Consider the following 26189-nt stretch of genomic DNA (forward strand, 5'->3'; position numbering starts at 1 on the left):
TATAAATAAAGGATGGTTTCCTTAACTTGATGCTGCTGCTTTCTTTAATTCGGGAGTGTGACTAAATAAGGACACAAAATACTTAGTAAAGGTCACACATATTTCGACATGAGCATATTTACTTGAAATTTTAACAAATAAAATGCAAATTTTATTTAAAGCAGCAGCACTTTCCAGAAAGTACAAAGTATGCAAACACTAATGGCAACTTAAATTTTTAATTTCATCTAGGGTATGCCCTTACGATATTGAAATTTGTTAATGACCTCCATTCAGTATACATACTATGCATTTGTCACGTGACTTTCCATTGATAGGACCAAACTTAGTTCAGTACAGAGTAAGTCATACTATGTTACTTTAGTAAGTATTTTAGTTTTGTAATAATTAAAAGGACTTAAAAAAATATTTCAGCTTTATAAAGTTCTCTTTTTTTTAAACGTCTATATGGAACGCCGTAACTGCTGTGTGGAGAACTTTCATTATATGCTGGTATTTTATCATTATATGATGGTATTTTGTCATTATATGATGGTATTTTATCATTATATGATGGTATTTTGTCATTATATGATGGTATTTTATCATTATATGATGGTACTTTGTCATTATGTGATGGTAATTTGTCATAATATGACGGTACTTGTCATTATATGATGGTATTTTGTCATTATATGCTACTACTTTTCATTATACTACTTTTCTTTATACTACTTTTCATAACACTACTTTTCATTATACTACTTTCCATTATACTACTTTTTAATACTACTTTTCATTAAGGTCTTTCGTTTCCAACGGAAGACCTTCTACTGATTATGTTGGTAAAGATTATTCTTCTTTTTTCTTCTACTTCCTAGACGCCAATTTTGAAGCCTCATATCTCACTCATTTCTCAATTGATTTCGCTCAAATTTTCAGATGTATTAGAAGTTACTAAACCCTACCAGAATGTTGTCGAAAATTTCAAAAGGTCACTTCCGGTTTTGAGTTATTTCCCTTTAAACGAAAATTTATAGGCTTTCGTTTCCAGACAAAGGCTCAGAGACGGCTAAAGCTGGAGCAGAAATTCTACTGATTTTAGATAATAGCGAGCGCAGCGAGCGTCGCGAAGCGACGCTCGTCACTGCGAGCTCTTAAAGCAACGCCTGTGCGAAGAGAAAATTCGGACTACTGCACATTTATTCGATAGAATTTTTTGATGCCATAATTTCGACCCACAATGCATCATTTGTTTTAGCTACGTTCTCGCGAGAATAACGACAAATTTTCAACAAAAAGTTTACCCGCCTTGATTTAATGGATATATATTGAAGATAAATAGAAAGCAAAACGTTCTTCATTAACTTTCAGCACTGTTTAGGCTTTTTCTTGGAATTGAAACTCACATACGACGTCATGTGACGTCAGAGTCTAGACGCACCAAATGTCACGTGCGGTTTGACGAGCCCGATCTAAATTAAAACAATAGAAGAGTTTGCGCTCGCTCTAACGGTCGCACCGTCAACATATTAGAAGGATTGAAGTTGTGCACATCGTCTTTTGTTTTTCGATTTCTCTATTCAAAATGGCGCTATATAGGGGTAAAAAATTAGAACGCTTAAAAAAAGAGCCAAAAATTGCTCATATTTTGCTTTTTATCTTCTTATCTAAAAATATTTTATTAAAATATATAGAACAAAATTTGTGCAGAATAAGAAGATCTTTCAAATGATTCTCGGAAAAAGGGCTGGCCCCTAAAATTAAGGGCCAAGAGGGGCCAAATTTTTTCCTTCATATCTCAAAAAGTATTGAGAATTTGTAATACGTCAAAGAAGCAAAGTTGTTCAAAATGTCAAGCTCAATCTATTGAGGTCGTCAAAGTACGTCCGGCGACGTCACTTCCGGCCAAAAGGGCTGGCCCCTAAAATTAAGGGCCAAGAGGGGCCAAAAGTTTTTCCTTCATATCTCAAAAAGTATTGAGAATTTGTAATACGTCAAAGAAGCAAAGTTGTTCAAAATGTCAAGCTCAATCTATTGAGGTCGTCAAAGTACGTCCGGCGACGTCATTTCCGGCCAAACCGGAAGTAGTCGGAAAACGCATATTTTGCCATTCTTGACAAGTTTTTGGGTAACACCTGTCACCGGGAGAAAAAAAATAATTTTCCATCCGTCGTCGTCACTTCCGGTCAAACTGGAAGGAGCAAAAAATGACTGATTTTTGCATTAAATAACATTGTTTTCGAGGGTTTAAAAAATTTTAGGACGTAATTACTCATTTTTGTAAAAATGAATTTTACTTCCGGTCAAACAGGACGGAAGACCTTCTTGTTGCTTTGCAACGAGCTTTACCCTATTTATACTACTTTTCATTTTATGCTACTGTTTCGTCATTATTTGTAGTCTCGATCATCCAGACGCTTGTCTCTATAACACAAATTCACTGTTCCTAGACTGGCAGTACAAAAACGAGTTTCAGACAGGCAAGCCAGTCTAAGTGTCTAGCAGTACTGTAGATTCCTAAATATAAGCGTGGAATTAATTATCGCGTAATTTCGCGAGAAGCACCACACGCGAAATAAAATGTCTCGCCTTTATTTTTATGGTGCTAAAATCTATGTAAAATCTCTTAACCAACCGTCCATTCGTGAATTGTTATTCTCGCGATTTGACGTTGAAGCGCCCATTCACGATAAAAAGTACTCGCGAAAAATAAGGAATTTACAGTATTTCACTTGGGTTCACGTCAAATCATGTCTGACGCAAAACAATCCCGGAATCTTCCCTTCTGATTCGGACCTTTTGATACGAGACTGGAGCTGAATTTTTTTTATGAGATGAAAATCATGTAAACTTCCTGTATTGACCAGATTTATTAAAATTTAGTGCGTGCTGATTTTTCTATATATTGTGTACAAGAGTGGGGAGTGATCTGGCCCTGGACTAGATTTTCAAACACCTGGAGCGAAGAGTAGTATAATGAAAAGTAGTATAATGAAAAGTAGTATAATGAAGAAAAGTAGTATAATGATAAGTAGTAGCATATAATGACAAAGTACCATCATATAATGACAAAGTACCATCATATAATGACAAAGTACCATCATATAATGACCAAGTACCAGCATATAATGCAAGTTCTGCACATAAGGCAGCTACGGCTTTCCATACGTCTATATTCCACTGATTTCTCTCTAATAGGCCTTAACAATGCTGCGTGTATACTCATTACAGAGCGGGGATTTGCTCACAAAGTTCTTGTTTTCCTATTTTTCCATGCTGGTTTCACAGTGTCCAAAGCTGTTTTTATTTTTGTGCAGTGAAATGTACTATGCTGGCTCTGAAATATCTATGAAATTATTTCTTATGAATTCTGTTAATCAATTGTGACAAATATAGAAAATATATCATGAAAGTCCATGAAAGAAATAAAACAATTTAAACATAAAATTGACGCTTTATATAGTAATATCTAAGAATTTTATGTTCTTTCCTAAATATTTAAGATATCTTTGACCTATCTGTATAAATGCAGCAAAAGTTAAAGACTTTTAAATAATTTTTTTGCATTTAATTTTCAAAGCCAGAAAAATCACAAGTTAGTACAGAAAGTCAAATTATTGAAAATGCGAAGCAATTTCAAACTTTTTCTTATTCACAATTTTAAAGTGTATTTAAAAAAATAGACTTATAGTTTATTTTTTCTATGCTTTATTTGGAAAAAAAATATTGGAGCAAAGACATCGAAGACGTAATTTCAGTACAAAAGGATTATAATAAATGTACTATTGCACCAAAAAAGCATTTTCACCCCAATTTTATGATTTGATTTTTAATTAAACTTTGTGTGTAGAAACTAAAAAATATACCTGACAAAAAGGTTTAACACTTTGGATATCATGAGCCAACCTTGTTCAGTAATATAAATGAATTGTAACATGAATTTGAGTGGCTGAACGGTGAATTTAGATATTGAATCTCGGAATTCGAATTAGGAATCTCAATAAAATGAACTTTCTGTACTTCTGTGATAAATCTATAAAAAGATACTTGAAAATTTAACTCTTTTCATTACTTTTTAAAATTGCAAAAAGAAACAGAATTTTCAATGTGCATAATATTAAACGATTACCAAACAATATTTTTTTTTTTAAAGGGAAGGAGCCTATGCATATTCTAACTCTGGTTTTGGAGAAGGGAAATATAAGATCTGGCTTGATAATGTTCGCTGTAATGGTACAGAGACTGATATTGAAATGTGCTCACATTCCTTACTTGGAGTTCACGACTGTTCACACAGAGAGGATGCTGGAGTTTCTTGTTCAAGTAAGAGATTTTTCAATGTAAAACTTTTTTTCTTTTATATAAATTGTTAAGCTGTTGTTTTTATAAATAGGCAATGAAAAATAACATTTAATTGATAAATTTAGACACGTGATTGTACATGTTATCGTTTTGTACATTTTGTCGTCGGCGACAATATGCACCTAAACTCATTGCAATTTCTCTCGTCCATCGATACATACTGTTGCCGGATAAAAAGAATGACAAATGCACAATCATATTGTCGCTGGCGACATAATGTGCCTTACCCTTAATACATATTTAATCGCCCACAGATATTGTTTATAAAAGATTTTTGCTGTATTTAAGAAATGAATAACAATTTTATAAACTTCAATGGGAATTGAAGTGGGTCGGTAACGTGATCAAATCCTGTGAAGGTCGAAGGCCTTCTCAGAAGATTTGATCACGTACCGACCCACTTCAATTCCCATTGAAGTTTATAAACTCGTTATTTATTACTTATATATAAACTTGAGACAGACAATCATTTTTAATATTTTCGAATATAAATTATAACACTAACCGTACGTCGTAGATTTTGAAAAAAATGACGCAAGGTGTAAATCGGCTTGAATGGCGGTTTCGCTTCGAATTCGCCAGGCTAAAGATTCTATTTCAAAGGGGATATTTTGTGTAAGGCTATTTGTGATCATTAATAGTGAACAGATTGTTGTTTGGAGATATTTTTTTTTCATGAAAATTAATAATCAATGCTGAAAAGACAGAACAAGACAGTCCGAAGTTCGCTGATAAAAAATGGAGGAATTTCGGTTGCAGAAAGTAATGGATGGATCCGAGTCAGTTAATTTGCGAGCAAGCATTAAATTTCATCAAAAACATTCAATCTACGATTTTGATAACTAAAGACATAATTTAGAAAATAAAGTCCGCGTTTTCGTGAATGTTTGAACGCTGAGGCGTTAGCCGAGGTTTTTATATTTCAAACAACATTTCGAGACCGAGGAGGTTATCCTGCAACATTCACGACAACAAGGACTTTATTTCTATTCTACAAAGATCATGAAGATCGCTAAAATATTCCTGATCGTTTCCTCTATAGAGAAACAAAATAGGTCACCATGTCTCGACTACGCTGTTCCATTTAACAGCAGTAGGAAAATTTGTTTGCTTACGTGTGTATGGAATGCAGATAATTTGAACTTTCGTTGCATTAGAAATAGCCTTTTTAAATTTCAAATTTGTTCGTTATATGTATTGATTAATTTTGATGAATATACAATAACAAAATCATGTTCCCGTTTAACTGCTTTATTAGTTTTTAAATGTGTAGGGAAGTCCGTGAAATTGCCCCGCTTGGCTATAAAAACCGACATTTATCAGCAACCTGATGCAATTTCTGACTGCAAAAGACGACACATCGATGTGGTCTAAACAAGTATTTCATTTAAGAGTCATATATTTATCTCAACTGTACAGGTTTGATACGTGTTTCTGATTTGATAATTTTTTGATGATTCTTTGAAATTTTCTTCTTTTTTTTTTTGTCATTCAATTTTTTCATTTCTGTCATAACACGCATCATACAAAGCATTACAAAAGCTACAACATAGTGGAAAAAGGCAAATATTTATACATAATAGACATAAAATACTTCCATTGAGCAATTTTTATATAAACAAATGAACAACAATATTTATTTCTTTTCTGTAACTTATCTTCACTGACTGAGATACGTTTTCAAAAAATCCCAACTTTGCTTTATCAAGTCTGCTTTTTTATGAGAGAGAGAGAAAAGGAGGAAAAAAGCTCTATAGTTTTATAATATTTAATTACTTCCAAAAATGCAAGAAAAGAGGGTGTTATATTTTTCCATTTACAATGCATTATATATTGCTTTGCAATTAGAATAATTATGTTCAACGATCTGAAAGCAGTTTTACTAGAACTATTACACCCAAATATAATTTCTTCAGGTGTAAATTTAATTATTAAACCACAAGTGTTACGAAGTTTATCTCTTAAATTAGACCATAAAGAAATTGAAAAAGGACACAAGCATATTAGATGAATAAGTGTTTCTTGAGTATCATGACAAAAGGAACAAAGTTCTGTTTCAGCTAATTTACATTTCATAACTTTGCTATTTGGAAAAAATATTTGATGTAAAAGTTTAAACTGAAAGCAGCGAAGCTTCGTGTCCTTTGTTATTAAATAGGGTAAAGAAAATGAGTGTTTCCATTTATTTTCAGGAATATGTATTGAAAGTTTTTCCTCCCATTTGTTAAAGCTCTTGTAGGGGACTCTGCTATCTTTTCAACAAAAAACTGATAAAAGTATTTTGTAACTTTAATGTTTGTTTGAAGTTTAAAATATTTTCACTTTTAATTTCATTCAACTTTTGATGATATCTAATTCTTTGCTTCCAATGTTTAGGGTCTGCTGATAATAATCCGGTATATTCCACGAAATTTGTATTTAAGGTCAAGATCTAATAATAAATGAAAGGTGCCTACAGATTTATCAAATTTGAGAAATAAATTCCTTTATTGATGCTTTACAACTTTAACTTAGTCAAATAAGGTGTTTCGGGGCATAATTTGTTAGTAAACAAGATTAAAAACTGTATTTTAAACTGTAATTTTAATGAAAAATTAAGAAAACCAGTCATAAATATGGGTGATTTTTTATATTCGTCAGAGGAAATGTATCCAGATTGCCTACAGTCTCTCAGAAAACGGTAATTAGTATGTTCGAGGCCTCTTCTTTAAATCAATATCAAATTTAATATAGGTATCCGGTTTACTTTTCATATGATTTCAAATTGAATGTCATGAAAATACCCTTTTTTCTACATAATTCTGCTAAAGCCGTAAAGTACGGGAAAAAGAAAGTTGAAATTGATCTAGCACCAAAAAATTTGTCTCAAGTTATTTACTAGATCTTGACCTTAACATGTATTTATTATTAAGTTGGTTAAAATTCATCAAATTGCCATTTTCCGTGATTAAATCGTTAATGAAAATATGCCATTGGTAATCCATTTTCGCTTAAACACGTATTTTTTTCCGACTTTGATATCATTATTTAGCCATAGTGGTTGACTTAGAATTTCACAAGGGGCTGTGGTAGATTTTTGACTAGCCTTTCCCCAGGATATTAATACACTTTTCCAGAATGGATTAAATTTATTTGCAATGGTCTCTAAACATTCATATCTAAAATACCTAATTTTGTCGTTTCCGAATTTTTGTGTCGTGTCTGGGAGCAAGAGTTTCCATGGCGAATGAATATTCGGGTCAAGTACTTTCTTGACCCATGATATTTTCAAGGCTTGGCAGAAAGATGCTAGATGAGGGACCTAAAGCCCTCCGTTTTCTGTTGAATTATATAGAACGGTGCGCTTGATCTTTTCTGGTTTGCCTTCCCAAATAAATTCAAAAAACATATTTTGAAGTTACTTTAAAAAATCTGAAGGTGGGTCTGAAAGAACAGTAAAAAGTTGAACAAAAATAGGTAAAACCAGTGTTTTGAGCACAGTGACTTTTCCAATTAATGTGAGGTTTCTAAAAGACCAATCATTAATAAGCTTCTTTGCAGCTTGTAACTTTTCCTCATAGTTATCATAAGTTATATCAGGTTTGTTTAAGTCAAAAGTTATACCTAAGAGTTTAAATTTACTGTCATGGTTCCACATTATTTTTTCTTTTGTCTTAATCTCTTGACCACAGCCCCTTTTTGCACCAATCCATAAAGCTTGTGTTTTTTCGAAATTGGGTTTTAACCCGGAGCAAGCAGCAAAGGAGTTTATCCATTTTAATGCTAAGTTAAGGGATATTTCATCATCTTCGAGCGCTAGAGAAGTATCGTCTGCATATTGGCTAACAAGATATTCTGAATCTTTAATATTTATTCCCTTAATGTCGGGATTGCTTTTTAAAGAGGCGCTGAGGAGCTCTACCACTAGAATGAATAAATAAGGCGAAAGAGAGTCCCCCTGTCTTACACCTCTTCCTACAGTGAAGAAGGATGAAAAATGACCGTTGTTAAGAACACAGCTAGATGCATCATGATAGAGTAGTTTAAACCATTTTATTATTGATCCCCCAAAGTTGAAAAATTCTAAAGTTTTAAAGATAAAGTTCCAATCAACAGTATCAAAATAAAAGTATGCCGGGAATATTTTCTTCTTCTGCTTTTTGAATTAGATCATATATGAGACGAGTGCATTCTCCGATATATCTGTTTTTAATAAAACCCGCCTGTGTTTGGCTTACAAGTTTTGAAATGTATTTTTTAATCATATTTGCAATACACACAGAAGTTAACTTATTATCAACATTTAGAAGAGATATCGGTCGTCAATTCTTTAAATACAATTTTGATTTGCCACTTTAAGGAAGGCATATTATTACTCCCTCTCTCTGCGAAATTGATAGAGAATCTAAAGAATACGCATGGTTTATAGAATTAAGCAAATATTTATAGATATCTTTCCAGAAGAACTTATAAAATTCATATGTAAAACCGTCAAGTCCGGGGGATTTTCCGTTTTTTTGCATTCTGTAATGCGATAAGAAGTTCCTCTTTAGTAATTAGACCTTCCAATTCATTTTTTTCTTCCTCTGTGAGTCTTTCAATATACTCGTTTTTAGAATCAAAAAACATTTCCTCGTGTTCTTTTGTTATTATGTGATCACCTGCAGTATACAGCTCTTTATAAAAAATTTTCCTGAGCTTTTAAAATATCCGGAAGTTGTGTGATTTCCAAATCGTCAATTATATTTTTTTGAATAATTTTCTCTGTATAATTTCGTTTTTCTAAATTACAGAAATATTTGGTACTTTTCTCCCCTTCTACATTCCATTTTGCCTTTGCCCTAATAACGTTACCTTTTACCTTGTCTTCCCTTATTTGCTTTAACTCATTTTCTGTTATAACGATTTCTAATTTATTTTCCTCTGAAAGAGGCTTTTCATATAGACTTTGTAATTTTTTCTCAAGTTCTGACTCCGTTTTATCTCTACCGCGTTTCTTGAATGAGGTATATGATATGGTTTTGCCTCTTATCATTAATTTTAAAGTTTCCCAAAGTAATAGATCATTAATTGTACAGCTATTATTTGTATCATATTGTGCAATAGTTTCTGAAATACATTCTTTAATACTTTGGACATAGTTTTGATCGTATAGTAAACTATTATTAAATTTCCAGCTACCTCTTCCTCGAATTTGGTTGGAGAACTTGAAGGAAATTTCAATGAAAGAGTGGTCAGACTTGTACGCATACCCTATGTCGGTCTTCATCGTACAAGGTTGAAGGTCAGCGGAGATTAAGAAGTATCTTTTTGATAGTTAAAATCTCCTCCGATTATAATAGAGTCATTTCCAATAGCTTCGATCTTGCGGTGAATTGAAGAATAAAAGTTTGGATTATCCTCATTTGGACCGTATAAAGCAACTAAGGTTAATTTTTTTATTTAAACATTTTAATTCTAAAATAATGAAATTCCCATCTAAGTCAATGATTTCTTTACATATTTCAAATTCAAACGAGTTTTTGAATAAGATCGCAACTCCCCTGCTGCTGCTACTATTTGAACTAAACATCCCTTTAAATCCCCATTCAGTTTTCCAAATGGTTTGCGTTTCTGTCGACTATGCGTATCTATAAGGAGAGTAATATCAAATTTATCTCGACATCTGTTAAAAATATCCCTACGTTTTATATTATTTGAAGCAAGTCCCCGACAATTTTGGCAACCAATTTTTAAATCATTCATAAAATAACAAAAAGAAGATGAAAAGATTGTTTGTTATTTCTACAGTCAGTCTGAAAATTGTTTGTATATACATGTAGACAGTTTTTATGGTATAAAACCCTCCCACACACTGATGTAAACACCCTCCCATCCAAGAAAAAAACTTCCGCATTTTAAAGCCCCGGATATTGCAAAAAAAAACACACTGTACATTAAGACTTTTTCACACTCTTATTTTAAACAAAACGATATGAGCATAAAATATTTTAATCAATAGTTATCTAGTTGTATTGGCGATTACGACTCAATTGTCATTCTCAAAATAGCACTGATATTTATCAATGAAAAAATAGGTCAGAGTTCCGTACCTGTCAGTTGTGAACATGGGTATCGGGGTCACTGAACCGGACAATCTATTTTTTTAGTTTCACGAAGGGGAAATCCTTTATATACACTAGTTTTGTCTTACTTCTAGCCGCCGGTGGCATTGCGAATCTCTCCTTTAGGAGTTTGGCACTCAGGTCGCTTATTTCCCTAGGGAGATCAGGCGATATCCCATATCCTGAACCACTCTTTAGCTTTCTCGCCCCCTGAAGAACCTCATCTCTGTCAATAGGGCTGTTAAATCGAACGATAATGTTTCTTTTCCCTTCTGGTCCACCTGGTAGGCGATGTTCAGCTTGTAAAATCACCCCGTTGGCAAATGACTCCTCAGCTTTAAGGACATTATTCAAGAATTGTCTCACCTTCTTTTCTGTTTCTCTTGGTCGTTCATCATTTGACCCTTCGATCCCCCGGACAACCAAATTCCATTTTCTGCCCCATATTTCCAGCTTGAGTCGTTCGATTCGTTCACCCTTTAGCGCCTCTTTTATCTCAGGAAAAGGCGTTTGATGAATGTCTGAAATGTCCTGATTAAGATTTTCACATACCGTTTCCAGGTCACCGACACGTTGCTTTATGTCCTGGATTTCTCCTCGAACACCCTTAATGTCCATGGGCATAATAGCAAAGCATTTTGCAAGATCTTTTCCCTCAAATTGTTTTTTTAATTCACCCAAAGTGATATTATAATTTTCGGATGGACTATTGTCTACTTCCATTTCAGGGGTACTAAAGGTGAACTCCTTGTCGGCCATTACAAGAACAAAATCGTGCGTGACGGGTAGTAGTGAAGCTAAATTATAGGAACAATAGTTTTGGATTTGGACTTGCTTCCTTAAAATTCTCTCATAAAATACAATTGTTAATCAAATACTACACATTTTGGCCTGACAGACGTGTGAAAAGTTATTTACAATAGAAATATCCCAGGAGCTCCAAAAACACCACTCACCCTGCCATTCGTCAACCGGATGTCTTCTTTCAATTTTTCAATCATCGTGGTAGAATATGATATAAACACGGAGACACTGGCGACAGCTTACAATGAACTACGACAAGGCCGAGGTGTTTGTCAGCGAATTTGTGATGCTTTGATATTTTCCAACAGATTTACACATTTATCGTTAGTAGAATGTAACGTTAAAAATAATAGTTTATCATGAAGATGTAATTTAAGGTCTTCCCCCCTCCAAAAAAAGATAAACGTTATAGAGACTGTGCAGCTGACAAAAGTGACATCAAAGTTGTGAACAAACTTACAAAGGCTAGATCTAGTTTCTATGTACAAAGGTTAAATCGATAACCAAAAAACTGTATGAAATACTTGTTTACATTGTAAATAAAAAAAATATTACTTTACTTGATTATTGTGTTCATTTTAACATGTGGAGCAAGTATTTTCATATCATACCGGTAAATATTATTGTGCCATGTGATAAGGTCACGTATTGACCCCTGACAAACTTCATGCAGAATTGAAGATATTTGTTCTCTGTATGTTTATATAATGGAGAGATACCACACATGTATATATTTAAATTTGTTTAAATATATTTGTGTGTAAATCACCAGAATGGGCACGATTTCTGAAAAATGTAATAGATTAGCAATCGATTACTTCGGGGAATTTAGTGGAATCGATTAATAATCGATAACAGTCAGCTTTGTCCTGTAATCGATTACTTTAGAAAATTTAATCGATTATTAAATAATTACTTTCAATTTTCATCCATCCTCAAATATCAAACCCGAAAAAAAATATGTAAATATTATACCCCGGTATAGTAATGTTGATAATATCCTCTGTAGTTTGAATGAATTCGTACATTAAAGATAAGATTAAGAGTGAATATATTAAGGTAAAAAGTAAATTTACAAAACAATGATACCTCGTTTAAACGTTTAATGTTATCTTTAGACCTTAGAAAGTAATACATAATTTTTAAAACATCCCCCTTCAGATTATTCAATTAAGAACCCTCTCTACACTGCACACTTAAGAGGTCTGATTCTAAGGTATTTTTCTACAGTTAGAGTGATCTGTCCTTAGATCTAAATTCTAAAAAACAGAAATTTACAAAATACTCAATTTGTAATCAATTCAAATATTCTTAACATTTTAAAAGGTCAAGATAAATTAATTGAACGTGTCATATACATGAATAAAGTAATTGAAAGTGAATGAAAAAGTAATTATAATTACATTGAAAATTTTAGCTGTAATCAATTAATTTCCGATTACAGATTACTCTCAATTACTTGAAAAAAGTAATCATTACAATCGATTTCGATTACTCGATTACAATCACCCCATACCTGTAAATCACACATTCTATAAAAATAATAAAAAACAGCAAAAATTATAAGATCATCGCTTGCATACGGAATAAATATCCAAGTTGATTTGATACGCAAGAGCATGGTCTACGTATGAACAATTTCTACAACGAGATTAATTCATGATAAGCAAGTCAATGAAACAAAAATATTGTAGTTTGCAGCTAAGTGTAATGTTTAACGTTACGTCACGATCTAGTTGATAGCTGCGCTCAAGGTAAATTGTTCACGCCTCCTAAACGCAAGCTTTAAGACTGGAACTTTCTTCTTATCCCTGATTGGTTGCTCGTGCATCAGACTATTTCCGTGTCAATGTTGATAATTTGAGTTGACCAATCACGTGAATTCTCTACGCTGGATGCATCTGACGAAAAAAATCGTGACGTAACGTAAAACTGCAAACTATAATATCAGCACTCTCGTTTAAAGTCATCATTTCATAAGTTTTATGGTCGATACAATGACCTTGTCAGCAAATACAATTTATCATTGAGTTAAATGCTGACTGACGTTTTTCATACTAATTGTAAGTCCATTATTTATACACTGAATTAACAACGGATTTTCCCGTTATTTCCCGATCACGACAAGGAGCTCTTGGCGGGTGTGACCGGTTAGCAGGGGATGCTCACTCCTCCATGGCACCTGATTCCGCCTCTGATGCTCTGCTCCTGTTTTGTAATTTTTCATGGACTTTGATATTGAATACTGTTCGTTATCTCCATATCCTTCATGAAAACAGAGGTGTGATCAGGTATCATAGGGTAAGCATCACCTGTCGATCAATTACATGCACGTGTATCTTCTTTCCTCATGAGTGGGTGATCGGAAACATCCGTAGACAAAGAAGTACGTATGGTTTTTATACAAATCTTGCACTATGATTTTCTAAAAAATGAAACTAGTGTAAAACACGAAAACTGTTAATTTCTTAATTATTGAAATCCCATGCAGAAATATCATAAAAATCATTAAATGCTAATATTAATTGTGAAGTCATAAACATGTGCATTTTCCCGTAGTTTCTTCAAAAGTTGCAGAAGACACCAATTTTGAGTGGAATTTTCTTTCAGAAAAAAATCATCCACAGGCATCGCCCACAAAAATTTTGAGATATATGATTTTTTGTGGGTTTTTTTGGACAATATATCAAAAATGAAATTGGGCGACGGCTGTGGACGCTATTTTCTAAAGGAAAATTATCCTTGAAATTGGCTAACTTGAGGCTTTATCTGTCAGAAATACAGAAATTCATCACATTAATGACGTCATATTTGCAGAATGGTAATCCTCTGTGCCGTATTCTTTTTCTGATTTATCACAGTTATACTTGACTAATATTTAAGCCAGTTTCAAAACGTTTTGATGACGTAACATTTTAGGGCAAAATAAAGCTAAAACCATACCCTTCTCTTTGTGTAAATAATAACCTAAATATTTATGATATTGTGCATAGCAAATGAAGATTTTTCATTTTCAGTGACTTCCTTTTAGATACAAAATGATACGCATTTTAGTGATTAAAAAACTGCGCAGTCTTATTATGTAAAATCAACGGAATAGACTCGCAAAAAAAAAAAAAACGGAACTGAATTTATTTTTATATAGCTGTTCTATTATCACATAGCTTATACTTATTGAAATGACATAGTTCAATCCATGTTTTTCTGAATTTAATTTTGGTCCCATCAATGGACCACACGTTATAAATTCGTATTCGTTATAAATGGACACCATGAACAAATTACAATACCACAAGGGCATACTCTACTTAAAATAAGAATCTAAATTATAAATCGTTTTTTTGCATTCTTTGTTCTTTCTGGAAAGTGCTAAAGCTTTCAATAGAATTCACATTTTATTAGTTATAATATCTTGTTATTGGGATAGTATCAAAATCTGCTTGATACAAGTAAAATATGTCCTCATTAAGTAACCCTCCAGATTTAAGAAAGCAGCAGCACTTTTCAAGTTAAAGAAAATATCCTTTATTTAATTATATTCAAAAAAAGATCTATAAAGTGTGTGCCCTTGCGAAAAGGGATTTAATTAGACATGTCAAATCTGTACTCCAAACACGGTAAAATTAATTAAATACATTCTTTCGATAATTAATGAGTAATCGCACTAAACAAAGGTCTTACATCGGTATACATATCCCATATAAGATCTGTACATAATATTCTTTAAAAATAAAATGCATTTTTAATGCAAAAAATACTTTATCTGTCTCTTACAGCACATGAAATAGGTCTTTTTTTAAAAATCAAAATGACAACATGGCGACAGGTTCATTGAGAGTAGTGATTTCTTTATAACCTTGTTATGTTTGATTTAATAAGCAACTTTTGTTAATGCATTGATAAGTTTTAATGGTGCTTGTAAGAATGCTAATACAGTTTTAAGTTGCAAATTGATTGATTTTCTTGTATTATGAGGAATAACTTTTTGTATGATGTCACAATGAACATTTCCTGTATAAATTTGTAGCCTTAACAATGCTGTTTGGTGTTTGTGATCTTCATGAATCTTCTTCTTTTAATAAATAATGACAGAATGGAATGTCATATTTATTTTTAAAACATTGTATCACACATATGAGCAACTAGAAAAAAAACAATTCAAATAATGTACATTCACATAAAAACGTACGACCTCTGAAAATCTCTGAGGATTTATATTATGGTACCTGTATTGTTGCTTAAATAATCTTGTGAGAGATTAATCCACAATAAAAGGGAAAAAAAAACAATAATTAAATGGCATATTTTTCATCCTTTTTAGGCACTTGTTATAACAACACTGTCAGACTAGTGAATGGAAACTCGCCTTACAATGGACGCGTTGAGGTGTACTATCGTGGTGTGTGGGGTACGATATGTGACGATGACTGGGATGACAGAGACGCTGCTGTTATCTGTGCGATGCTCGGATATACAAGGTGTAAAATCTTCTCGACATTTAGGACTTAATACATGTACTGAGGAAATGTAAATATGTATGTCATGAGTTACGTACTTAAATATTCTTGCAGATTTAAAACAAGACCTTTATTTTTAACAAAAGCCAATTTTTCATTTTAGTTTATATTTCAAAGGATATGAAACTGGAAGTGCGTTTTGTACTTATGTCTTCTATAATAACGTATTTTTTCAGACTTCGAGCAATTCCGTATTTAAAGACTGTTGATTGATTGATTGATTGTACATTGTTTAACGTCCCTCTCGAGAATTTTTCACTCATATGGAGACGTCACCGTATGCCGGTGAAGGGCTTCAAATTTTGACCTTTACCCGGCACTCAGGGCCATTGAGCAGTGAGGGATCTTTATCGTGCCAACGCCTGCCGCTGTCACGGGGCCTCGGTTTTTATGGTCTCATCCGAAGGACCCACAACTTTCACTTCAAAGTGCCGAGGGCATGGCGAAGGAACAGTTGCTACCCATTTTATCGACTGGGTCAGTCGCGGCCGAGATACGAACTCACGACCTCCCGATCACGTAAAGACTGTTGAAAGAAATATAAAGTGTATTACATGTAGGACTAGTAATGAAACCATAAAGATAAGCCTGTGCATCCAGTTTCTCTGCTTTTTCTTAGAGCTTCGCTCAATTTTAAGTTACAGTCAATTAAAACTATAATTGTGATCAGCGGTGTAGTGCGCTGTTCCTTCACAACTGGAAAACAGGTTCGTAGGTTCATTATCAGATCGTAGTTAAAATTGGTAATTTATAAAAAGAATGTAAACTTTTCAAATTCTTCTAAAGAACCAGTAGGACAAACCAAATTTGCTACAAAGCATCCTTGAGTGAAGAGAAATAGGTTTTTTTTTCAAACGAAGAACCATGTCTTTAATGGGATATAAATCAAAATTAATGAAAATTTAATGGAATCTTTTATAAATGATTTTCTCAATTATGGAAAAGCCATGATAAGTTACATTTTTAAATATGAAAGGTAGTATCGATTTAGTTGTTTTGTTTAAATCCTGACCCCGGTGGTAGGGTAGGACTTTTAAGTTTTGTATAGAAACACATATAAACATCTTTTAAAATCTTCTACTGAATAACAGCAAATCCTGATAAGTCATATTGAATATAGATAAATTCTCATGTAATACATATTCAGGTTGTTTGAATCATAAATCCCCCATTTCCTGCCTATGAAGGGCCAAGGGGTTCATTTGTATGGGTATTTAAACTTTCAATTCTGATCTGATTTCTCCTTTTCACTACCAAAGTGCTCAGAGGAGCAAAGTGGCCTATTGGAATGGTTATATTGTGAATCTGTATTAAGAACGGTCTCATCCGAAAGACCGGTTTTCGTGTCTCACTGTCGGATTCGACCTAAGACATTTAGTCTAACTCCTTACTCCGCGACTCTAGAACAAACCCACTATTACTGCGCCAAGCGGACAGCATTTAAGCAATGCAACTAAGAAAGATGAAAATTGAAAATGAAACATTTTTACCTTTTATGTCAACGCCTTCAATCTGATAAAATTGATTACTGCAGACATACTTTTTTCCACGGGTTCATAATTCCGCGGAATCTTAATTTTTTTTAATCCGAGGGTAGAAAATTACGCGGATTTCTTAGATTGTCACTATATGCCTTACATTTACATTAAGTACGCTTGGAAAAATTTCCGCGGAAAATATGTTGCCGCGTACAAAGCATAAATTAATACCACGCGGAAAAATGTACTTCTACAGTATATTATTAATATGTTTTGAAAAAATATAAACACAAAACTAGATTTTCCCTCCACCAACTGTTACTCGTATAATAATGAATGTGAAACATAGGCGCACCCCATGTAAGTTTGTTGATGATGAAATCAAAGTCCACATAAGTCTTCCCAAAGGCCTATGCATTTGAATACTAGAAATTCAGACCATTAGTTTTTTAAGCGGTTTGCGTATATAGAGTTTTTGCTTTATGTCTTGTAAACTGCCCATTTAAGTTTGTAAATGACGAAATGATAGTCCACTTAGGTCTATCACCCTAAACTACAAAGTCAATAAACGATATAACAAGGCGGACTGCTGCTGGGTTGTCACTTGCAATTAATTTATTTCAATAAATCACAGTACCCAGAGATGATCAAAATGAAAACGTTAAAGAAAGTCGGTAATAGATCCCAGGCGAAAGCCCATATGGCGGGTTCATGTAATTGCAGGCCTTGTTGATTTTATAGTATAGAGGGATACATATTTAGACTATCGTTTGCCATCTACAGACTTACATGTAGAGGGCCTATGCATTAAAATACTAAAAATCAGAACATAAGTTCAACTACTTATGCCAGGGTGCAAACAGTAATGAATTTATATAATGATTTTCAAACCCATCTTCAAAGATGAGATGAAATTTAATAAATTTTTTACAGAATCTTTATTACATATTGCCATTGTGCACCTCCTATTTTACTTTTTGATCCGACACATATTTTGGGTTTCCCATAGTCAAAATGGACACTGTCATTATATTCATATGGGAGGCGGGGATATCATTTAGTGAGCTCATTGATCACAGTACCTCTAGTTTATGTTGTGACCTTCTGACTTTAAGTCATATAAATAATTGTAGCATTAACTTTGAATGACTGAGTGGTTAATTTAGATATTGAATCTCATTCTCTCACCAGGGGCGTTTTTACGCTCCGCACCAACACTTCTGTCATCGTCTAAATTACAAGAATCTTGTAAAACGAAAATAAATTATAGATTCCCACCAACTTGGTTATTTTTAAAAATGAGTTTAGAAATATCAATATGGAGCAACTACTTTTTGAATATATATTTAAATAGCTTCATTATATACGGCATTATTACATTTTTACCAGTGAAATACTGTAATTTATTCATGGAATAAAAATGATATCCTGTCACAGTGTGAAAGGATATCAAAATGATATCCTGTCACGGTGTTACAAATATCAAAAGTGCGGTAAAACTCTCGATTTTTGTTCCCATAACGGAGAGTGTTGTAAAAAGAAATCTTCCTTGACCTGATATAAAAGAGAAGTAAATTAATAAATCATTCTGGCAGAGAATAACACTGTAAAAATTACCCAAAATATGTTGATAAATGCATGTTTACAATGTTTTTTTTTTTTTTTACCTCAGTTAGCTATGACGTCTCATCCGCTCAACTATGACGTCATGTAGCTTATAACTGCATTACAAAAAGACAGGGGCAAGGGAAAAATCGAAGAAACTTTTTAAAAATGTAATAAACAGAAAATTCAATGTTTTGTTGTTGAATATGGAATTTATTTCACTCGTGAGACAGGATTTTTGTTTTTATTTTCACTCGTGCTTCGCACTCGTGAAAATATCAAAAAATCCTGTCCCACTCCTGAAATAAATTCCATATTCAACTACAAAACATTGAGTATCCTTTATCTATTTGGTTTTGGATTTTTACACACATTTTCATTTTGAAACTAAGGAGACAAAGTTAGAAAACATTTTCTATCAGAGAGCTTAGAAGACATGACATCATTGGCAAAACATACAAAACAATCAATGTTTATACAATGTTTATTGACATTTAATTATTTGACAATCCGAACTACTTTTTAGACGAGAACAGAGGTGTAAGCGGAGCCCGCCCTCTAATGAAAGATTGAATCTCGAAAATCGAATTAGAAATCTCAATAAAATGAGCTTTCTGTAGTTTCTGATAATTTAATATGCAATAAATCTTTAAAAAGATACTCTGAATTTAGGTAATTTGAAAACTTTTCAAAATTGCAATAAGAAACAATAACTTAATTATACATGATACTAAACGATCACCAAACAGTATTTTTTTCTTAAAGAGAAGGAGCCATTGCATATTCATCCGCTCACTATGGAAGAGGGAAAGGCAAGATCTGGCTTGATGACGTTCGCTGTAATGGTAAAGAGACTGATATTGAAATGTGCTCACATCCCGTACTTGGAAAACACGACTGTGGACACAGTGAGGATGCTGGAGTTTCTTGTTCAAGTAAGAGAATTTTCAATGTAAGACTTTTTTTCTTTGTTAAGCTATTGTTTTTATAAAGTGGCGATGGATAATAACGTTTCATTGATGAATTTAGATGTGTAATGGCACATAATATCGTTGAATACATTTTGTTGATGGCGACTATACGAGGGGTGATCAAAAAGTTCGCGAACTATCTCTATATTTACAAAACGGCAATTTTTATCAGAATGAAATTCGGCACACATATAGTCATATTCTATAAAAAGCATATGTAATGAAATGCTTTGCCCCATGTTTGTGACGTCACAAGGTGAAAATGGCGTCAATATATAGGTCATTTCGCAGGGGTAATAAGGAAGCATACAAAGTATTCTACGTTGACTAAATCAGGGGAAAAAATGTGACGTCATGGTAGGCGAAATAACGTCAATTTAAGACTACAAGTTTTCGTAGTATTGAAATTTAGAGATGTAATTTAACTCAAGCAAATGAATAAAAACATGTAAACATTAACAAAAATAAAATGTTTTTATTTTGGTATGCTTAATCTGTCATTTTGATTAAAATCTACCATTGATGACGTTATTTGTCTACTTCAAGTTACTTTGGAATTGAACATGTCGTGTAAAGAGAATTTGGCTAAGAAGGCATGTACAGTACAGAGATACGTAAAAAGGAGTTTTAAAGCAAATATCGTGAATATTATGTGAAATTCATATGGTGTTCAGTTTATTTAACAGGTGTGCTAATTTATTTTCATCGATTATATTCTCTTTTGAAGACAGTCAGCTATATACCTATCCCTTTCCTTTGTCACTGGCGACAAAAATATTTCAACAGAACATCAATAACTTGGATATTTCAAAACATAACATTTATATAGATGGAAAGATTGACTTCTAAAGTTCTTGGAAATTGCTGCTACAATCCCGATCTGAGCACGGTTTTACGAAAAATATCGGTTCATTTAATATAAAATTCAAATTATTTGGTAAGGTTTCATGCGAATATGTGGAATAATTATTTTACTGACAGATCAGTGCGATTCAAGTAGCACTTTTTAGGCAAAGTAGATGTTTTTCGACTATATTAATTACTCTAAGGAGTTATAAAACTCCAGGGGTATTGTTGATCTTTTTGTAACTTTTTTTTATTAAGGAATATTTCTCTATAAATAGAAGTCAAGTGATGCCGTGGTGGTGGTGCACGTCTTTGCGTTAGACACTTTTTTATCTTTATGCAATAGTTAATAATAGTTTACGTTTATCAGCGGTTTTGGACCTTTCACGGTAGCTCAGTCGGTAGAGCGCTCGCTCCGTGATCGGGAGGTCGTGAGTTCGTATCTTGGCCGCGACTGACCCAGTCGATAAAATGGGTAGCAACTGTTCTTCGCCATGCGCTCGGCACTTTGAAGTGAAAGTTGTGGGTCCTTCGGATGAGGCCTTAAAAACCGAGGCCCCGTGTCAGCGGTAGGCGTTGGCACGATAAAGATCCTTCACTGCTCAATGGCCATGAGTGCCGAGTAAAGGTCAAAATTTGAAGCCCTTCACCAGCATACGGTGACTTCTCCATATGAGTGAAAAATTCTCGAGAGGGAAGTTAAACAATATACAATCAATCAATCAATCAATCAGCGGTTTTGGTAAATTTTCAAACGTAATTTTCTTTAAAAAGTCTATATTTCCCGAGAAATGATTTATATGCTCCCTTAACATACCCGCGTTGTGACAAAAAATGGTTGACTCAGTCGTATCCGAGAAACTTATAATAAGAGAAGCTTATAATAATTTGTACACGGTTAATGAAGACAAAATACTTGCCAGAAGTTTAGTCATTTATTGGATTGATTGTTTAAGTGAAGAAAGATAGATCTTAAAAATATTGATGTTTGATCTTTGGAAGAGATAAGCCCTTTGTTAAGCAATTTGAGATAAAAGATCGCCAATTTACACTTAGTTGAATAGTTGAATATCTTTAGAAATATTTAATTATTAACATCAATTCTCTGTAAGGACCAAAAATGGTTGGCCACGCACTATCATGGAATTTGATTTTATCAATATATGTCCCTTATCAGGACTATAGGTGGGTGAATTTTGGACAGTTCCTCCTTGGTTTCCATAGCAACGACTTTGAAATATTTTGCCAATGCGAAAATGACCTGATTGCCATCACCATGCAGAATAATTCCACGCTTCCTATCCGTAGGAAAGTTAAGAACATACCATGGGTCTCATTTTATAGCAAAGTAATCAAAGTTCCTTGGCATGTAAATTTTATTCTATTTGACTCATGGTTTTTAATATATATAACACAGATCAATTTACACTAAATTTGTCATAAAATACATATGGAGAAATGACGTGCAGTTTATTCATGAGATTGCTCCGTCGTGATGTACAACTCATTAATATTCATAAGATTTTGCAAAAACTCAAGATATACCAATTCTTTAATTTTTTGTATATTTAAACACTCAAACCTGGTTTGTGTTTATTTCTGTAAGCCCCGTCATAGTTATATTGGTACAAATTTGCGTAATTAACTCTTAACAATTCGTGATCTACAGTCGTTTTAATAATAAGTAGGTCACACCGGTGCAAGAAATTGCCGTTTTTAAATTAAAAAGGCGGTCGGAACTCCTCATGAAATGTTAAATCGTCTTTATTTTGTAAAATTAGACATTCATCTGCACCTATTTATCGGCGGAAGAACTCTGTCATCTTGCAGTAAATACTTACAGTTTAACACCAAAAATGATTAAAACACTAATCCTTCGCTCTTTCCCTAAAAAAAAAAACAATGTACACTTTCTTCGAATTTTTAAATCAAAAAGGCGGGGTCAACTTTCAAATTATTCTTATTTCTGGTAGAAGATAAAAAGAAAAATCAAAACATCGGCGGAAGAACTTTATCCAAAATAGTAAGTATATATTTTTTGCAATTTTTGTACGTTCTCTACATAAACTCTCATGGAATCTGTCGCCATTATAGCTTCAATATGGCCGATATGTAAATGAGCAGAATGAACATTTCTTAATATGAATTACAAAGTTACCTATTTCTTCAGTTGCATATAAATTTTTGCAGGCAATTAAAACTTATATAAAGGATCTTTTCAGTAATATAAAACTTAAATCTAAAAGATACAATAGATTTGAGGATGGTAAATCTGTGAAATACTGTTTTCCAATCGCCTGAAATCATTGCTTTTCCTGAAAAATGACCTAGAGTTATTTTCCTTTGCTGACTCTTTTGCACTGAAGCCAAAATATGGTGACTCTCCTTTATTGAAGTATTAAGAAGTTTATAACAACATGTGGTAAAAGAAGACATCAGGATAATAAACAATGAGAAAATGATGTATTTTTAGCTGTTTAAAATGGAATTCAGCTGTAAACTGTCGAAGCAAGTCATCAATCAATTAATGAAAATAAAAGAGACCCATTTTGAAATATTGGAACGGAATTCACGAAATCTGACTTGTGGGATTCCATCTATTTTAAAAACCCATGAATGATGATGCAAATGGAGGAGAAAATGAACAAGCAATGGATATGGCCACCCGGAAATCAATGGGAATGGTTCTACCCTAGGCACAGGTAAAAAAAAAAATAATGTAGAAATTTGTACTTACTTCAGAAAGCAACTTAATCTGGGAAATCATAATTATCAATAGGAGGAGAATGTAATCAAAGATGTATCTTAAGTTTGTTTGTATGTAATGAAAATATACACAAGGTCAAATAAAAAAATATATATCATATATGTGTAGGTTTTCGGGTACAGACTACAGTGTTATTTAGTTTTTTTGTCCTTAAGAGTAGGATACTACATTTATGTATTGTTACATTTTAGAACTGTGACACTGGAGCATTACCCATGAAAGGTTAATAATATTACAAATGAGGGATATATGAGCAACCGTAAGTAAACTGTAATTTAAATAAATTTTCTCAACACATGATGTATGTTTTGATAATTTTTTTCAAAGAGGTTTTGAATACTATTTGAGTAACAAAGGATGAATTCATTGTTTTTGTTCTATTTAAAAAAAAGATACTTTTACCATACTTGATTCAAAAGCAAATTTTAAATCAAGTGTGGGTAACATGTAACTTACATGTATTCAATCAAAATTTGTTCAGGAAAGTTTTCCGTTTATGTACAAGTTCATAAAATATGTATGAAAATTTTTTTGCAATTGTACTTGTATATATATAAAATAGTGTTCATGTTGTATAAATATCCCTAACATACCTTAATAATGCTTAAAACATTGCTGTGATGTCATTCCTTTGTTCTTGCAGTCTAAAAATTTACCTGTGGCAGTCCGATATTATTGAGCAGTCTGATATTAATCGTCATATCAGACTGTCTCACTACTGATATCATGCAATTGGACTGTTACTGAAGAAAAGAAATAAAAAAGTGTGATAGTTTAACAAACAGCAATTTAAATTCCTCACAATTATGATTTTGAAAAATCAATCTTACAGATTGCAAAATTAAAAATCACAATTACACCGAATATACTGTAGCAGGAAGAAGAGCATGCTACAGACCAGATAATGCAAATAATAAACAAACAAAAAACCCACAAAAAGGGCTTAACTTCTAAAAACTTATTAGAATTGGAGAAGTTTTTCAACCCCTGTCTCCGGTTTTTGAAATAGAATGGGCACACTGGGGGTCACCAGAGAAGCACATAAACTTTCAAAGCCCCAAAAATAAATTTATTATAAAACACATATTTACAAACTATAAAGAGCAGCATTCAAACAATTGATTTCTTTCTTTTTCATTAAAAGAAAAATGCCTTGGGCAAAATTTAAATAGGCCTAGTATATGATAATTAATACTTAATTTGACAGGTTCGCAATAAATTTGAAGATTTTCAACATTTCCCTCAAAACTCCTGGATTATTGATTATAATTGTTTTTTTTTTCTGTAATGGAACAATCAAAAACAAAATGTATTTGTAGACGCTTAACATAAAAAAATGAAATGGACTAGTGTACCTTTAGCATCTGCTTAATTTTCTGTGGATATTCCTAATATCGGAATTTTCAATTCCATTCCAAATTCATCATTGATTTCACTAGATTGTCTGTATAATAATTTGCTCTTTAATCTCCGTGTATGTTTTAATGAAAAACATTTTTGTCCCCACTCTCCTTATCAAATTCTTTCAAATACCTTGTTCAGTGTAGACAAATCCCTAAATACTGAGTACTTTTCATTCAGGCCTGCATTTTTGAAAGAATTGCTTCAGTGGTCATTAACACTTTTGTCTAATATCGGACTGTCTCATGTAAATAAAAGCAATGTTTTAAATACGATATATGCCTTATACAATTCTGTTTTAAAAAATAAACGGGCCTCAAACTGTCTGATATTTTTTAATACAGAACTGTATTCGGCATATATCCAATGCATACATGCATGATTTCTACAAGAAAGTTGCAAAGGCCTCTAAATAGAAATACTAAGTGTACAGTAATTAACCATATAGTTACAAGTGCATGATTGGGAAGTAATCTTTATACTGATGTTTTTATTATCTTATTTCTGCACAAAGGTATATACAAGAAACAGGATGCAGTTACAAAATTAATAAATGAAGACAGAAAACTTGCAAACTTCCTGCACGAGAACTGAACATCAGACAGTAGATTTAGGAGTTTGTGATGATATATTGTTTAGGTTGCTTTGATCTTCGATTGGTTTTACTTATATTTTTGAGGCAATTCTTTCAAGGTGTAAATACTGTCCATGAGCTTAGAATAAAATACATAATAGTGAAATTTATATGTTTATATTCTTATATTTGTTTTCACATGCAAAATGTGTAGATAAATAATGATTCTAAATTAAGGTATACATGTATGTTTTTTATTCGAGAGAAAAAAATTGAAGATGATTATTTCAAGTGTCACTTTTTAAACCCTATTCTGCCTGGTGCAGGCAGAAAGCTAACCAAATATACTCGATAGGCAACATTGTAAACACATGAAGTCAAAGTCACACGAAAACAAGTTTATTTTCTTCTGATATATGGGTCGATCATGTAAATACAGCACAGGTATGCCTGAGTGAGTGTGAGCAAACGTGTGTATGCGTATGGTAAAAGACTACAAGAAAAAACAAATAAAAGCTTGTAAATAATGTACCAAAAGTTGTAAACAGATAGCACAATGTATTTAAACACAAAAAAGGTATTACAAATTAAGTGACCAAATGACGTGGAATACTTTAGAGCATGTTTTGACCTTTAAGAAAAACTCTATCTACATGAAAAACTTTAAAAAAAATATGTTCAAATGATATCAAAATATAGCTCAAAAATAACATAAAAAGACTTACATAGTGGATTTAGGCACTCAAAATAAAGGATGCATGGAGATTTACACAATAATAACAGCCACACCAGGGCTGGT

The 26189-nt window shown here is 32.7% G+C and overlaps 1 protein-coding gene across 1 annotated transcript in view; it reads left to right on the forward strand.

Moving 5' to 3' along the window:
- Positions 1 to 26189, forward strand: part of LOC134252815 (neurotrypsin-like) — a gene marked incomplete at its 5' end in the record, with an annotated part of 47306 nt that overhangs the window by 10146 nt on the left and 10971 nt on the right. Inside the window, 3 exons of the mRNA XM_062735357.1 lie at positions 4136 to 4305; positions 15553 to 15709; positions 19597 to 19766. Of these exons, the coding sequence (XP_062591341.1) occupies positions 4136 to 4305; positions 15553 to 15709; positions 19597 to 19766 (497 nt within the window). The remainder of the gene's footprint in view (positions 1 to 4135; positions 4306 to 15552; positions 15710 to 19596; positions 19767 to 26189) is intronic.

The sequence above is a fragment of the Saccostrea cucullata genome, unplaced genomic scaffold (assembly GCF_032062105.1).
Source record: "Saccostrea cucullata isolate Sc308-1 unplaced genomic scaffold, CSIRO_AGI_Scuc_v1 ctg4920, whole genome shotgun sequence".
NCBI lineage: Eukaryota > Metazoa > Mollusca > Bivalvia > Ostreida > Ostreidae > Saccostrea > Saccostrea cuccullata.